Source organism: Mesitornis unicolor, unplaced genomic scaffold (genome assembly GCF_000695765.1).
Source record: "Mesitornis unicolor isolate BGI_N332 unplaced genomic scaffold, ASM69576v1 scaffold18074, whole genome shotgun sequence".
NCBI classification, from domain to species: Eukaryota; Metazoa; Chordata; class Aves; order Mesitornithiformes; family Mesitornithidae; genus Mesitornis; species Mesitornis unicolor.
In genome coordinates, this window is record NW_010179602.1 from 22,227 (window position 1) to 37,936 (window position 15,710).

A 15,710-nucleotide genomic window follows, 5' to 3' on the forward strand; every position below is an offset into this window, starting at 1 on the left:
GCGGAACAAGACCAGTTCCTTCAGCCTTTCTTAGCATGTCAACTGCTTCTGCCTCCTGAGTTTTCTTGGTGGACCTCTATCAAACTTGCTCCAGTTTATCCAAGCCTTTCTTGATTTGAGGCATCCAAAACTAGCACAGTATTACAGATTTATGCTTGAAGAGTTCTAGTTTCTATGTTCAGTGTTCTCCAGAAAACAAAGTGTTTTGGACTGCTAGAGAATTGTTCACACATTAAAAATTTATTGTTTATACAGAATTCTGGAAAGTAGTCCCTGATAATGGCAGTGCCAGTTAACCACACCGTGAAAGCTCTTGTGTAAATAGTTAGGAATTTGTGGTGCAATTATAGTGAATTGAGTATTCGACTAATACCTGGGCATGGCTGTCCACAAAAAAGTGACTACCCGTATAAAGTTAAAACTAATGTTTTCCTTCAAATCAGTGTCCAAAAATGGCTTTTGAAAGCATAGAAATTGAATGCTTTGGAAGATGTGATGTATTGAAAGAGAATTGTTGAAAGCTGGAACAAGTATTTTCAATAGTTTGGATATCTAATTGAATCATTTTGTCAGGGCAAAGCCCAGTATAGTCAATGTAAAACTAGGGTAACATTTTTTTTTAAATCTAGCATGATTGTACAATCATCTATTTAAGTTTTCTTTAATTGCTACTTTTATCCTCTTAAGCATTTTGTCTATATTGTAACTAAATTTAAAAACAAAGAATTACTTTACCCTTTTTGTCTGTAGCATTTACAATTGTATTGTGTTTTGAAAAGGAATTAATTAAAAACCTTTCTCTAGTAGTTACTGTATTGCTTTACCTGCTTCTGTAGCTTACAAATTACATAAAAAGGTACTGGACAAGTACGAAGAATGAAAGCATTCTCCGTATCAAGCAGTGGCAAATACTAGAAAAGCTGACTGAAAAGATCAGAGTCAGATTAAAGATGTCATATTTCCAGGAGAAGTCATTGCATTGTATCAGGAAAAAAACTCCTCTTCATATTAAAGGGTCAAATCTTCCAGTTTCTGTTAGAACTGAAAATTCTTTAAAAGCACAGCTGATCATCTTTGCTTGAATTTCAGACAGTCACAAGATGGTTTTGGTATCTACTGGTAAAAAAGCCTCTGCACTGCAGCACAGATCTTTCTTGGATAATGAGAACAAATGATTGCCAAGTGTCAGCGCCTCTTCAAAGGCAAAGAGACTAAGATGAAATTCTGACCTTCTCTCTTCACTTCTGAGAAGGGGCAAAAGTGAGAGGCTTATAAAACCTCTTAAATTGTAGCTTAGAGATCGAGACCAAGAGGAGTCCACACTCCTGAAACACTGGAGAGCAATCCTGGGTTTGCCTCAGTTCTTTTCCAGATGTCACTACTCACTACCAGGAAAAGAGGATCGGTCTGGCTCTTATTTCTCCTGCACTCGCAGAGACACGAGGCCAATCAACACCTGCAGTTTACCTCACGGGACCCTTCTGTGAGCAGGACTTTTCAAGCATGAAGCAAAAATTGCCTTCTACCCACGTCCAACATCACCGATAATCTGTTTCCAGAAGAAAAAGTTTTGCCTTTCTTTCCACATCCACAAGTGGGTAATGTGTTAATTTAGCAAAGAAGAACGTGCATTTTGCCTCCCTACTCCCAAGAGGAAAGTCTGTGCTTTTTCCAGGATGTAAATTTACGTCTCAAAGGAAGAAGAACTCAGAGTAACCTCCTCCTCTGCCTCTTTGTCCCGAAAAGTTGTCCCAATGAACAAAGCAGATCCCTTCTTAGATCATAAAATTATTGTCAACAGTGATAAAACAGAACAGTAAATTAAATACATGAGGGTGGCAAAGTAGTTGTTGACCTGTATTTGGCATGTGGAAAATACTTTCTTAATAGGAAATGGTACTAATAGTAACTGAGATGAAAAAAAATCCAAATTTTCGGTTCTTTTAATTATTATTTTTCTCTTTAAAGAGTTAATTTGAATTTGTCTATTATCTGAGCTGGGGGAAGAGGTTCTTTAATACGTTGTTGTAGTACCCTCTTAGCTCCCAAATCTATCATTCAAGGATCATATTTGCATGCAAAATGGGCGGCACTTGCTTTTGTCACCTGTCTATACACAGCTCGTTTGGCTTATCTTGCACTGTAAATTGCCCTTGTTACAATAGTCATCCCTTTTAGCCTGACTTACAGTCCTAAATTTAACTTCACCCCACACAAATCTGGCATTCATACTTCTTTCTATAAAAAAATACACCGGGAATATAGAATTCTGAAGTTGAGGGATTTTTTTTTTTTTAAAGAGGATTCATAAGCAAAAGAAATTAAACCTCCATCATCTTCATCATTTCTCCCCATTATTTTTTATGAGTCCCATATTTCAACTGTGACAGGATAAGAAATACGTGGGATATGTCATATGCATACAGTTGTAAAAGAAAGCATGAATAAATCCAGAGAGATGGGTAGGAGTAGGATGTAAATACATGGTATGCCAATATTACAGCTTCTCTTAATAAAATTATTTTAGTTAAGTGGAGATGTATGGTAATGGATGGTTTGGGGTTTTTTTCCATTGTGATTTCATAATGATTTCACAGTAGTCTGAGATTCAGTATTTTGAATTTGTGTTGGATTTAAAATAAATCTTAATATGCAAGCAGTTCTAAACCTGGACTCAAGATCACCTATGGGTTTTCAAGGAAAAAGCCCTGTGGAAAATTCAACACTAAACTCTGTGTGCTTTTGTGTATACTGACAGACATCAATCAAAAGTGTTTTTAGGTTCTTGTTCATAGATAAAAGAACCATTGTGATCTTGTCTCATTTTTAATTAAGTGAAAGAAAGGAGTCTCTCTTTGCAGTATATACATTTTTTCTTATTATTCGGCAAGAATTCTTTATTTTTAGGAGTGAAGACAAAAAAAAGAAAAAGGAGCAAATATATGCAGACGCATTTGCAACCCAAATTTACTGAGGGAGGCAAAATAAAATCTCAGTCAATGGGTTCTTCTCATTCCTTTTTTTCAAAGATTTCTTCACTTCAGTCATTCTCAAAGTGTGGTTTGTGGAGAAATAGTAAAAAAGAAAATTCTGTTTGTTTTCAGTTAAAAGTTTGGTCATAAGTAATAGGGTAATCTGAGATAAAACAATCTGGGTTTGTTTCAAAAATTTTTCAGGTTGTTTCTGTAAGGCAGAATATGGAGAGTATACTCACCAACTGTGCTCCATCTTGCTTGCATGTGATTTGGTTAGCTGGCGCAAATGCCTCCCAAAAGATCCAGCTCAAACCAAGGGATAAACACTTTTGGAGACAGTACCAGCTGGAAAGAGACAAGGTCAATACACCCCTTTTTCATAATTCTCTTCCCTGTAATAGCTTCTCTTCTTTTTATTAATCTACTTCAAGTAAGCCATTTTGGATGCAAGAAGCCAGGAATCTCTTACATGACTTCAACTTCTCATCCAGGTGTCAGCGTTTGAGTGTGAGCACGAAAAGAAGTTGTACATGCCAGCAGTGGGATTTTTGAAACAGTGTAAATGCTTTAGCTCTGCGAAAATGCTCTGTAATAGTAGAGTTAAGCAGTAGTCACACATTTTAAAAGTACTGAATTGTCAAATATTTCCTAATAATCACTTGCTCTTGTTGTGAGATTTCTGTCAGATATACAGCACATATTTGTACAACATGATATATACGTCAGTCTTGATTTCCATACATTTAGGTCAGATTGTTGAGAGTTTATTCTGATGTGGGAGTCCTGGCAGTGTTGGTCATATTTATCAACTGTATTAGTAATAGAGGAGACCCACTAGAACCTACTCTTCATTGGTTCTTGTTAGAAGAACAGTAAGAGAAGATGCTTTCTTGCTCTGTTTTGTGAAGCAAGGATCTCTGCATCGTGCAAGCCAAAGAATGAAAAGAATAACAATCTGAGAAGACATGAGCTCAGTGAATTAAAAATGTAGTGCAGTAATGCACTATTTCTCTAGACTTCCAACTGCAATGCAAATCTAGCAGGTTCTGCAAAATTAAAAGTTTTACTGGAAAATCTGAGATTTCTTCAGTATTCTGTGGGCAACCATATTGTGCCCTCTTGGTTTATATAATGCTGACTTTCAATTCATCTTCATTTCTTACATGAAGGTTAATTGTAAGAAGCAGACAGGAAGACTTACAGTCGATTGGCTTTGTGGTAAGGAGATGCTCACAAACACTGCCAAGCCTATTCTGTACAGTTATGTGAGAAACCAGTTCTCACATGTTCTGGAAGATACCACGGAAAGGTCAACTACTTTGCAGATTACAAAGCCTTTAGCTTGTGTCAGCTGGGCTATTTCAATTGATACCAAGTTCTCCCTAAAGCATTCCAGTTCTACCCCTATCTTTGTGCTCTGGATTGCTGCTTTACCTGTACGTACCCTTAAACAAACGAACAGACAGTGGCTTGTGAAAAGGGAGATGAAGGATTTATAATACATCTCTGAGGGGAATAGGAAAAAGTGTAATTAAAGAGTTAAATTCAGTGTTATGTAAAGGCAGAATGAAGAAGAAAGAGAAGCATGTAAACCATTACTGGGTTTATTGCTTCCCTCAAAATTATTATTTTTGTCTCAAAATTATGATTTCAGATTGATGAACAAATTCCCTTATACTAAACTGCACTGTAACAGAATGCTGTGAGTTAAGGCAAATGGGTTTAATTAATCAAGCTACATGTACGCAAATTCAGAAGTGTATGTCTTCTGACATCTGTTTCTATCTTCTTTTACAATTTTCATTGTGCTTCCTTGTTTTTTCCTTATTAAAACTTGTTTTAACATAGCTAACAATTTCCTTTGAGCATTATCCCTAACATCTTGTTCTGGTTGTGAAGAGACATCTGTGCCCCATGACAAACATGTGACGGGTGACTGCTGCTGGCTAATGTAGTCACAAGGTAAAGAAACAGCTCAGAGCTTGGCAGGAGGAAAAAAGTACGCTGGAGGAATTTGTTTCCCAGCATGAAGAAATTCTCTGTGGCTATTTTGATCTTGCATGAGACTTTTGAAATACCGAAGTCATGTCAGATTCTGAAGTGATTATAATTTGCTTCTGACTTTAGATATTTTTGATTTTTGGGACGGTATTGCTGCATGCAAAAGATAGCTGAATTCCATGTTTCAGTGGATACACTCCAAACGTAACATTTTCTCACTCACTTCCTTCTTGCTGGAATCTGCAATGGATACATTTACTGCAGATTTCAAACCTGTCAACACCCAAATGTGTGACACCAGCTCTCAATATATGTGACAGAGCTAAGCTGAGGGACATGATAATATGCAGCAGGGGAAGAAGACAGAAGTTCTGCAGAATACATTTTGTGCGATACAGTAAACTTTTCTGTAAAATCCCTGTTGAAGTTGTGCAACTCTGTTATCAGCATGCAGTTATCAGGGAGTTAGAAAACAGTAGGACAGAGGAGTTTGGAGTACACGACACTCCCTTGTACTAGAACATTAGAGGAATCCGTGGTTAAACTGCAGAGAGTTTTATGAGCTGCTTAAACCACAAACCTGAAAGTTATTAAAAATATGTATAAATCCTGACTTCAAGCTAAGGAAGTCCGTGTTTTGAAAATGTCCACTGTTGCTGTTGAGCAACCTCACGCAGCAGCCTGGCTGGATCCGGATAGCTGCGACTGAACCGGGAAGTGCAGCTCTGCGTACGCTGGGACTTCCCTTTGCGGCTGCCCAGTTACGCGCACGCCTGTCTGGAGTCATGACACGGCTCCGCTCCGCCGCTCCAGCCCCGCTGCTCTGCACCCTCGCTGTGCTCTTCCAAACCCCCCTGGCAGTGCACCATGTACCCATGCTGCTTTGGTCAACTCAGAGGTAAGAAATCTAGTGACAGAGTATCTCTCCTTCGCTATTGCTCTGTGTGTGTGTGTGTGTGTGTGTGTGTGTGTGTGTGTGTAAAAATACTGAGTATCACTAGTTCTCGTAAATAACCTCTGGGCAATAAAATTACCCAGTAAATAAATTTGCCTCTTGGCGACCAAACAGCCTAAAACATAAATTCACCCCTTATTATTTATAATTTTAGTGCACTAAGCTGGGCAGTAAGAAGTAAACAAAATCCATATTCTTCAAATCTGAAGTAGATATGCTTTATTCACCCTAAGGCAACCTTGAACTCCACCAGAGTTAGAGTTGTTGTGACTTAAAGGCACAAAACAAAAAGGAGGTGACCAAAACCTGTGTAAGCAACCTTAATCCTTGCATCTACTAACTGCTGAATCCTCATTTTTCACTTTCATTTTCTTTTTAATACAATATAGTGCTGTGTGTATAAACATCAATCATTAGAAAAAACTGCAAAGTCCTGACAGATCCAAAGAGACACATTAAATTCTGGGGTTTGCATACACTCATGAAATAAGACTTTGAACATGTATTGAAAGAGCCTGATATAGACTTTTTTCCAACCAGGAATTTTATTCATATAAACTTTAACGCTTTAATGTAATTACTTGGGCTTTCCAGAAATACAGCAGCTTGGGCAACACAGTAGCTTCAGGTGGAGTACTGGATATGTAAATTTGTTAGAGGACTATGCACCACTTATTCACAAGGCTGTCTCTGCAGGGCATACATACTGGTTTTGTCCAGGAAATACTGCCCCAGAATAAAGTAAGCCGATATCAGAGATTTGTAAGAAAAGGCTCCTGAGGGGTTTATGGGATCACAGGACTAATTGGAAGGGCTAAAGGCAAAGTCCTGTTCTGGATGGGAAGGTGGCAACAGATCTACTGTGCTCTAGGTTTGCCTAAGGTGTGCTTTGGGCTGAGTAAATCAGTTGACTCTCCTAATTTCTAAATCCTCCACATTCTTAACGTGGCTTATCTAAATTGTAAACCCTCTTGTGGAGAGTTCATCTCATACACTCTGCAAGTGCATATATATTATACCTTGTTCAACAGGCCTGATCTCAGCTGGGTATTTATTCATTTCTTGAATACAAATAATCCATAACACAAGCAGTATTTGGAATTTGTCACAATCCAGCTGGGTGACTTCATAAGCATAAAATGCACTTCTGTACCGTGAATAGCCTTGATGCACAGGTTCACCTTCCCTTTTGCTGTAAGGATGAAAAGAAGGGGCTGCAGTGATGGGTATTCCTATTGGGTCCATTCGCTGGCATGACCAAGCTGTGTGTGCCTGGGCAGGGGGAGCCTTGTCAGGTTTGAATTTAAGGAACTTGTTTCTTTTGTATCTTTATTGCTTTGTTAATTCTCAGAGTGTTACTTGTGATTTACTCTTCCATAAACTGAGAAAGGACTCAGACCAATGGCTGGCTCAGACCAGCTCGTTGTGCTGGATTCATTTTACCTTTCATGAGCCTTTGAGCCATTCTTCAACACATTTGAAACACTCTGAATTATCTAGCTGTCACTAGGGAGAGAATTAGAGTAAATTCTGCTCTCGTATATCCTAGTGTAAATCTTTTGTTGTTAGGTGAGTTTATTAATATTAAAGTGAAAGAGCTAAATCTTGTTATTTTTCTTTTTTTTCTTTTTTTTTTTCATTTGGTCCTTAATGTGGTATTTTGAAGATTGCAGTAGGAGGATTCAGAAATTTTCTGAACATCCGGAATTAGACTGATTCAATTGTTCAGGAGATCCTTCTCCATGTATAGTGCCATATAGACAAGCATGCTACATTTCTGGTTTTTCATATGTGTTGTGGTTTTTAAGCCCAGTGTGCAACTGAGCACCACAATGCCCACAAAAGGGGGCTGGGCAAAACAAGGACTGAGAGGGCTTTGCCTTACCACTTAACAGTCATGAGCAAAAGACAAACTCATCATAGGGAGAAAAAAAAAACCAAAAAACATCTGTTACTAAGAACATCAGAGTAGAACAGTGAGAGATACAACCAGATCTTAAAGTCAAACACCTTCCCCCCACTCCCCACTTCTTCCCAGGCTCAGCTTTGTTCCCTGTTTCTTTACCTACCCCACTCTGCCCTGTGGCACAGGTGGATGGGTATAGGGGTTGCAGTCAGTTCATCCCATGCAGTCTCTGCTGCTCCTTCCTCTTCAGGGGTAGGGAGTACTCCTCCCACTCTCCCTCTACTTCCACGTGACACCCTTCCCATAGGAGAAAAGTCTTCCACTAAGGACTAAACATGGGTCTGCCCACAGCTGCAGTTCCCTCACACACAGACTGCTTCAGCCCAAGTCCACAAAGCCCAATCTGGATCTGCCCACAGTCACAGTTCCCACACACACGAACTGCTTCAGCACACACTGCCCGGAGTCGCAGCTTCTTCAGGGACAGCCACCTGCTCATCTGGTCCTGCCCCACGGGTGAACCTCCATGGGCTGCAGGCCAGTGGACCTTGGCTCTCACCACAGGTTGCAGGGGGAACCTCGGCTCCACACAACTCCTCCTCCCTCTCCTTTCTTCCTTCACCAACCATGGTGTCTGCACAGTTGTCTTCCTCACGCCTCTCTCCTTTCTCTGCTGCAGGTCCCTTCTGATGGTTCATAAGAGTTCCCGGCTCTCTCTTTCATGCTGGAGCTGCAGAGGGGCTTGACCTTAAGTTGGGGCAGGGCCGGGGCTGCACTGGTCGGGGCCAGTGTGAGAGAGAGAAAGCTGGCCATGCACCACACACCTCTTAAATACATGAATTTGCGGGGGCACTGATTGGCTTGGCCCTGATCAGAGGTGGGACTGACATTGGAACTGGGACTGACATTGGAGCTGGGGGAGCTTTCTAGTAGCTTCTTACAGGGCTATCTCCATAGCGCTCTCTCACTACCAAAAAAACAAACCAAAAGCCTTCACAGAAAACACAATACATTCCATCCCTCACCACTGTGAATTATGTATTTAAGAATTGTCAAAGTTCACATCAACAAAATCAAACTTCCCACTTAACACTTACAATAACATAATCAGCGCAGTTTATACACAAAACACCCCTCATCCCTTCACCACAACTACAACCGACGTGCCCCATGATCATTCATCTCTTTAACATTGTCCAATCCGTATTTTGCCTGTTACTTCTCCCAATTAATGCCCTTATCTTGAACTAGGCCATGCCCCACATTGGGTGGCAGTTAATCCTGTCTCCATTTAGGGCTCAGGGCAAACGCAAATGAAATATGGAGCAGGATTTTCTCTCTGTTTACCCCCACCCTCCCAGGGGAGGTTAAATAAAAAAGGAATAGAGAAGAAATGCTTCACACAAGGTTGGAAGCTAAGAATATAACAAGTTTAATGAAAACAATAGGGGAAAGAAAGGGAGGATTATTAAGGGACACAAGATATTTAACTATATACAAAGCCCGATCCCAGTAGTCCCGAGCAGAAGTGTCCGAGCAGTGCATTGTGGCCACTATGACTCATCACCAGGGACTGCAGTGGTGCCAGGGAGCGGATGGTGGTGGATACCACCAAAGACATGGAGGGCGGTAAGCCCAGCCATCCTGAGATGTGACACGAGGTAGCCCACGAAGGAAGAAACAGCCCCAAAGCTTCCGGCTTCCTTGTTTTTTTTAAGACTGGCCGAAAAGGGGAGGGAACAGTACCACTCTCTGAGCCCTCAGAGTCCCACAGACACCACCTGTCCTTCCCTTTCAGGCTGGTAACCCTTAAACTGTAACAATATGTGGTGCTGTAATGTTGAGGGCCATGGAAAACAGATGTGTAGGAGGTGTTGATTTTGCTTCTTTCATACGTATCCTGGACATTGCACCCTTTTCCCAGCAGTATTTATTTCCAGTTTTGCCATATGTCTACCCATCTCTTAAGCATTTCCAGAAACGGAGCCTTTGCTCACTGGGGAACCACAGCCTATAGGAATCTGCAAAGTTTGATAAAGTTTAATTAGGTAATTTTGACTTTTTTTTTTCCCCTGAAAGAAATGAACATATATCAACATAAAGGCTTTTATGTACTCAAATTACTTAATCTGTTCACCTTTATACAACACAGGCATGTGTATGAGTACTAAACTTCTGTATTTAATAGCAAAGTAAATGTTGGAAAGAGTTTTTTCTTAGGATAAAAGTGATCCTAAAAGTCTAAGCAAAGATTCTTTGTCCCACTTCCTAGTTTATATAAGCAACACACCTGTTGTCAATACAAGCGAGATCTTATCAGTTAATCCTGGGTGACCATAACAGCAAACTTTCCACCAAGATGCAATTAGCAACCTGCTCTACTGCAGATTGTTCAGGTCTGTACAAATCTAGAGCAAGAAAATCAGGATGGTGGACTGATGAAACCAGTTTCATGTTTCCAGGAACAGAACATTTTCTGGAAGAAGTGTTTCTTCTACCATGACCTTTGCATTTTTGAAAGGGGAAGTTCTTGTGGGTCAGAAATCAGTTCTGGTGAAAGCCAATGAAGCAACAGGAAATGAGAATGATGTTATTTTATAAAATAAAGAAACAGTTAGCTGTTAACCCTCCACTCTAAGCTTAACATCTTGGTACTTTGCAGTGATGCAAGGTTTGCAGTGTGTGACCTACAGGTTTATGAAATCTGGAAACTACTATTAAGAGTTTTGGGAAGGGTAACTAAAGCAGACCAGCAATTATCAGTGGATTTCTCTTCACTTAGTGGAAACATGTCCCACCAGCTTAAAACTTCAGTAATTAATTGATCAGTAGAAGCTGAGATTCACCAATCATATCAAATAGCTGAAGGATAATGCATTTGCTCTTTCTTTAGAACAAGCCAGTGTTTGTAAAGCAGTATCTCAGAGCAGCTATATTAGAAGAGCTGTAACACTTTGAAGTCTCTTGTTTATGCATTATTATTGTACTGTAATTATGCTATTAAAGATAATGTTAAGAGTCAGATATAGATGAAATCCACAACTGACAAACACATGTGGTGTGCAAAGCATAAAGGAAGTGCGGTATAAATCCTTACAAGGACATTAGTAAATCAAATACTTCTTTCCTCCAGGAAGAAAAATGCAGGTCTCTACTTAGAGAAAAATAAGTGTTTGCTACTAAACCGCAGTCTTTCTCCATTAGAGACAGATGAAGTAGGAATAACTCAGTAAGTCACAGTGTCCTGCTTTTCACAAAGGAGAACTAATATATTAGTGGACATTCTTCAAATAACTTTGACCTTTATCTTAAATTAGCCTTTAAACTAATATCCCCTGGCTGCTCTTCAAAACAGGAAAGACAGAGAAGTTCCTCTTGGAAAGAAAGAATTTCTTTCCCTCCACAGATCAGAGGGAGCTTGAGGAAATAATTAAATCTGTGATTGCTCCCTCATGTGTTTGCTTTAGGAATTATTTTTGCCTACAGTCTGAAAATATATTACCTTCACTTATGCTATGCTTATATTGGGAAATGAATCCTTTCCTGGCAAATCCAAATTGTAAGTGACTTTGAGAAGGCATGAATGCCAGATAGTACATTTGCAGTGCTTCCTAAAACTGCAAGCAATTTACGGAAAAATCTGATGGAAGAAGGTGGAACATAGAAAGGATATAGTGGAAAAGAAAAATGTTTCAGCTGTAACTTTATTGGACTTCTATGGAGATACTGTGTGCTAGCATCTTGAATAGCTTCTTGGTTTTTTTTTTCCTATAAACACCAGTTTTCCTTTTACTGCTGCTACTAGTAATGGTGAGATGTGAGCTTTGTGTTATAGAATTGATATTTAAAGGTCATTTCAAAATTTTTTTTTAATTTGCTTGTTTACTTCTGCTGTGCAGGAGAAAATACTGTTTCTTATATGCTAATCATGTGGTGACAGAAAGAGACAAGTGACAAGAACACCAGGTAGGACAGAGTTCAGAAGCCAGCTACAAAGCAACATTGTAAGCTCACAAGTTAGTGTGATAGAAGTCCTGTTATCGTACCATCTGCCCTTCTGGTAGGTCCAGAGACAAGAAATTTGAAATCTTTGCTTCCATCTAAAATAAGTACTCAAATCTCAGTTCTGCCTAGAAAGAGCACTGGTCAGAGAAGAATCTGTATGCTTAAAACTTCTTGTCATGCCAGAGCAGTAAGGGATGAGAAAGAAGCAAAATACCAAGCTGAGCTTTTTTCTTTTTTTTTCTCTTTTCTTTTCTTTTCTTTTCTTTTCTTTTCTTTTCTTTTCTTTTCTTTTCTTTTCTTTTCTTTTCTTTTCTTTTCTTTTTTTCTTTTCGTGCCCTTTCATGCCCTTTCGTGCCTTTTTGTGCCTTTTCTGGCTATTGGAGGAAGGAGAACAGCTGAGTTTTAGGTTTCCTCCTTTTTAGCCAGGAGCAAAGCACACAGATCAGCAGAGATGCTCACCATTACAAACCTCAATGGCTGAGGATCCCAGGAAGGCTCTAAGGTGGAGAGGTTCAGTCGGATGTGCTCGGCACGCAGCTGACTGCACACGGCTGTGCCTCTTTAGACATAAAATGTGTGCGCAATCAATAGTAGCAATCAACACATGTGCTGGCCTACTGCCTGTTTCAACCTGTGCCATCCTTTACTGATCTCTTGCTGCCTGCTTGAGGTGAAGAGTTCAAAGGGATGGACTAGTTCTTTGCATTCAGTAAAGCATAACTTTAGCCTATCCACGATGAAGTATCTGTAACAGTCACGTATCTCCATTTTGCTCTGCAGTTCACAGTAAACCAGGTGGTAAAACATACTGGCATTTCTTGTCTCAACGTCGTGTTGCACCCAGGTGAAAGTAGCAGCCCTTTAAGAGAAGGATGTAGCCTCGCCTGCTGCCATGTGCCATAGTGCTCAGCAAACTATTTAAAAGCAGCAAAATAATGTGTGTATAATATGGTGAATTTAAGTGTTATGCAAGTGCTGCATTAGAATGGAATTATTCACTAATTCACTGATGTAGATTTATTTTTCTAATAATGTTGCTGGAGCTACTGAAGCTGACTGCTTGGAAGCTAAAATGTCTCACAAAAGGTGTTTTTCAAGGTTAGCTAGTTAGCAAGAGCTGCTTCAAGGACCAGGGAATACCTTAGAAGCAAGTATACTTTAAAAAAGGGTCATTAAAGTTCTGAGGTTTTGAGTTCAAAACAAAAGCTTTTGCCATTGTGCTGCTTCAAATAACTTAGTTTTGTTTCATGTTTTCTGTTGCTTTTTATTCTTAATTGCAAGTCCCTAAAGCTCTCAAAGAAAATATTTTTTTTCCTAATACTATCATTTTCTTCCACAGAAGCCATTTTTTAACATCTCTTAATTTATTCTATCATATTTTCCTTTAATATCATTAATATTTTGGTGTGGCCATGAAATGCATAAAGTCAGTATGAAAGTCAGTTCCTGAGTAGTCATTCAGAATCTTGGGGAGCTTTTGTGTTTTCATATATCTTATTTTAAAAGATTATACTTAAATATTTGAGATAGTGAGGTTTGACTTTTCTGAAAAGTTGAGGCAATTCTGTTACAATTTCTAAATTGTTTGTCTTGATAAATATAAATTAATATGGATTTCCAAGCACAATTTAAAGAAGTGAAGATGCTGAGTAAAACTAAGAAAATATCAAATGATAATTTCTACCGAAAAGAAAATATTCTTTCCTGCACAGCAGGGTTTACTTCTAAAGCTTGAAAAGTGACAGACAGAAGATCTACTAGAATTTAATTTAATTTAAACATCTACAGCACATTGCTCTGAAAGAGTCCTCCACATGCACTGTTTGCTCTAACGCTCACCCAAACCCCAGCCTCTGAAGGGAGCGAGGTATCTACTGCTGCAGGACTGTACGGTTTTTATCTCTTCATGGGGGGCAGTTGGAGGCTTCTGATGCACTCCTGGTAAACTTCATTGGGATTACTGGGAAGTCTTGACGTGAAATGTAGATTTTTTTCTTATCTGAGAAGCAATATTGAAACCAGCCTATGTGTTCATTACCCTTGTTTTGCCTCCATCTTAAGAGACTACAAAGGTTGTTTTCATTCATAAAAGCTTGCTGTGCAAGGGTCATTTTCAAACTGCTTTTGGGTTAGAAAATTTAATAAACATCTTAACTTCACCAAATTGCAATCATATAATAGCTTATGCTACAGCACACAGCAATTCTCTGTATCCTATTCTTTGTAATTAGAACCATTTAGAGGGTCTGGAATACCTGGCTTCTCAGGCCTTAGCAACTGATGTGTGTTTGGGGAAGATTTGAGATTAAGCTTCAAGCTTTGGGGTTTCCACAGAATGACAATTTTACCGTAGTCAAGACAACTAGGACCAAAATTTTCAAAATAAATTTCGTAATAAAACTCATCCCTATAGACTAATGCTACCTCTTGTTTTGCCCATAACTGTTTTTTTGTAGTAGTAAAAGCAAGTAGACGGTGGATGAGTTATTCCTCTGTCCAATGCTTGTAATGACAGGTTAGCAAGAGCATCATTAGCTTTTCTTGGTGTCTTGAGCCATTTTGTTCAGAAGAGAGAAAGGTGGCTTTTTTGAGCTGCTTCTGCAGTCGTTCCTTCATCATGAAAACATCTTGATTGGACCAACTTCACTCCTGCTGTAACACAGCTAATGTGATATGGGCATAAATGGTCAAGGTCTTTTTCTCTTGAGTAGAATGAAAGTAAACTGAACTGTAAATCTGATCTTAATTCAAAGATACTGCTACTGCATATTTCAAGAAAGTAGAGGTGTAATCTTTTACAGATTGCAAAATTTAGCAAATTTTACAGAAAAAAACCAAAACATTTTCTTTCTAGATCACAGTGGAATCCAGACGCTGCTTTGCACGAAGGACACATTGTCTCAACACAGGAGCTGACTGCACTCTTGCAACCTGTTTTTAGCCCGAATTCCAGAAATCTCATCTTGTTCCTGCAAGATACAGTATGTGACATTAATTCCTTTTCTCTCACCAATGCCGACTGCAAGTCTGTACCTACATGAGATGCTGTGGCTCCTTCTCACCAATCTACTCTTTGTTTTTCAGCTTAGCATAGATGATTTCACATACCACGGTGAATCCTATGGTAACAAGAATCCATTTCAAAATGTTCAGGCAAGCATTTCTCTCTTTTATTTCTTTATATGCAGTACTTAAAATTTAAAAAAATGTAAGAAAGATGCAAACAAATAATTATTAGGAAAATTAAACTGATTTGCACCAGTTTTCCTATTTAAATTATTTATTGAGATTGTTTCAGTTTAAGCAGATGGGTTAAAGGAAATGAAATTAGTTTTCAGAAGGGTTTTGCAGCTATTTTATTTCTGAAGATCAGGTTTTCAGAATTCATTGTAACTGAGAAAATTGTTCCTAAACATGCTGCAATTTTGTATTGTAAAAAACAGTATAAAATTCCAGACTGATGATCCAAAATTCTGTTTTGAAGCCATAGGAAGAAAAGAAGTTACAAGAATCAACTGTTTATTCCTGATTTTCAGAACTGAACATCTTTTTTATTGCTTAGAAATTGAAGCTCTCAACTCAAGCAGCGAGTTAACTATTTCATATTTGAATGTACTTAATATATGACTAGATACTGGATTGCTTTAATCTTCATGAAAAAAAAGCTATGCTACTTGAGTAATTTGAAATCAACTGCAGGCACAGAATCTAAATGGAGTCCTCCTGGGCTGGTCAGGAGCTTCAGCTTCTCACTCAGAAGGTTTTCAGGTTTTGTGCACGCCATCTCTGGTTGTACTTACATGACAATTTATTGAACTGTGATTAGACAAAGGAATTGTTCATGTGTGTAAGACATAAAGGCATTCCT

General features: G+C 38.9%; 1 protein-coding gene across 1 annotated transcript in view; it reads left to right on the forward strand.

Moving 5' to 3' along the window:
- Nucleotides 1-5,761: 5,761 nt before the first annotated feature.
- The window catches only part of LOC104539346 (V-type proton ATPase subunit S1-like), a 19,064-nt gene continuing 9,115 nt past the window's right edge, over nucleotides 5,762-15,710 (forward strand). Inside the window, exons 1-3 of the mRNA XM_010182846.1 lie at nucleotides 5,762-5,874; nucleotides 14,697-14,823; nucleotides 14,927-14,995. Coding sequence (XP_010181148.1) covers nucleotides 5,762-5,874; nucleotides 14,697-14,823; nucleotides 14,927-14,995 — 309 coding nt within the window. The remainder of the gene's footprint in view (nucleotides 5,875-14,696; nucleotides 14,824-14,926; nucleotides 14,996-15,710) is intronic.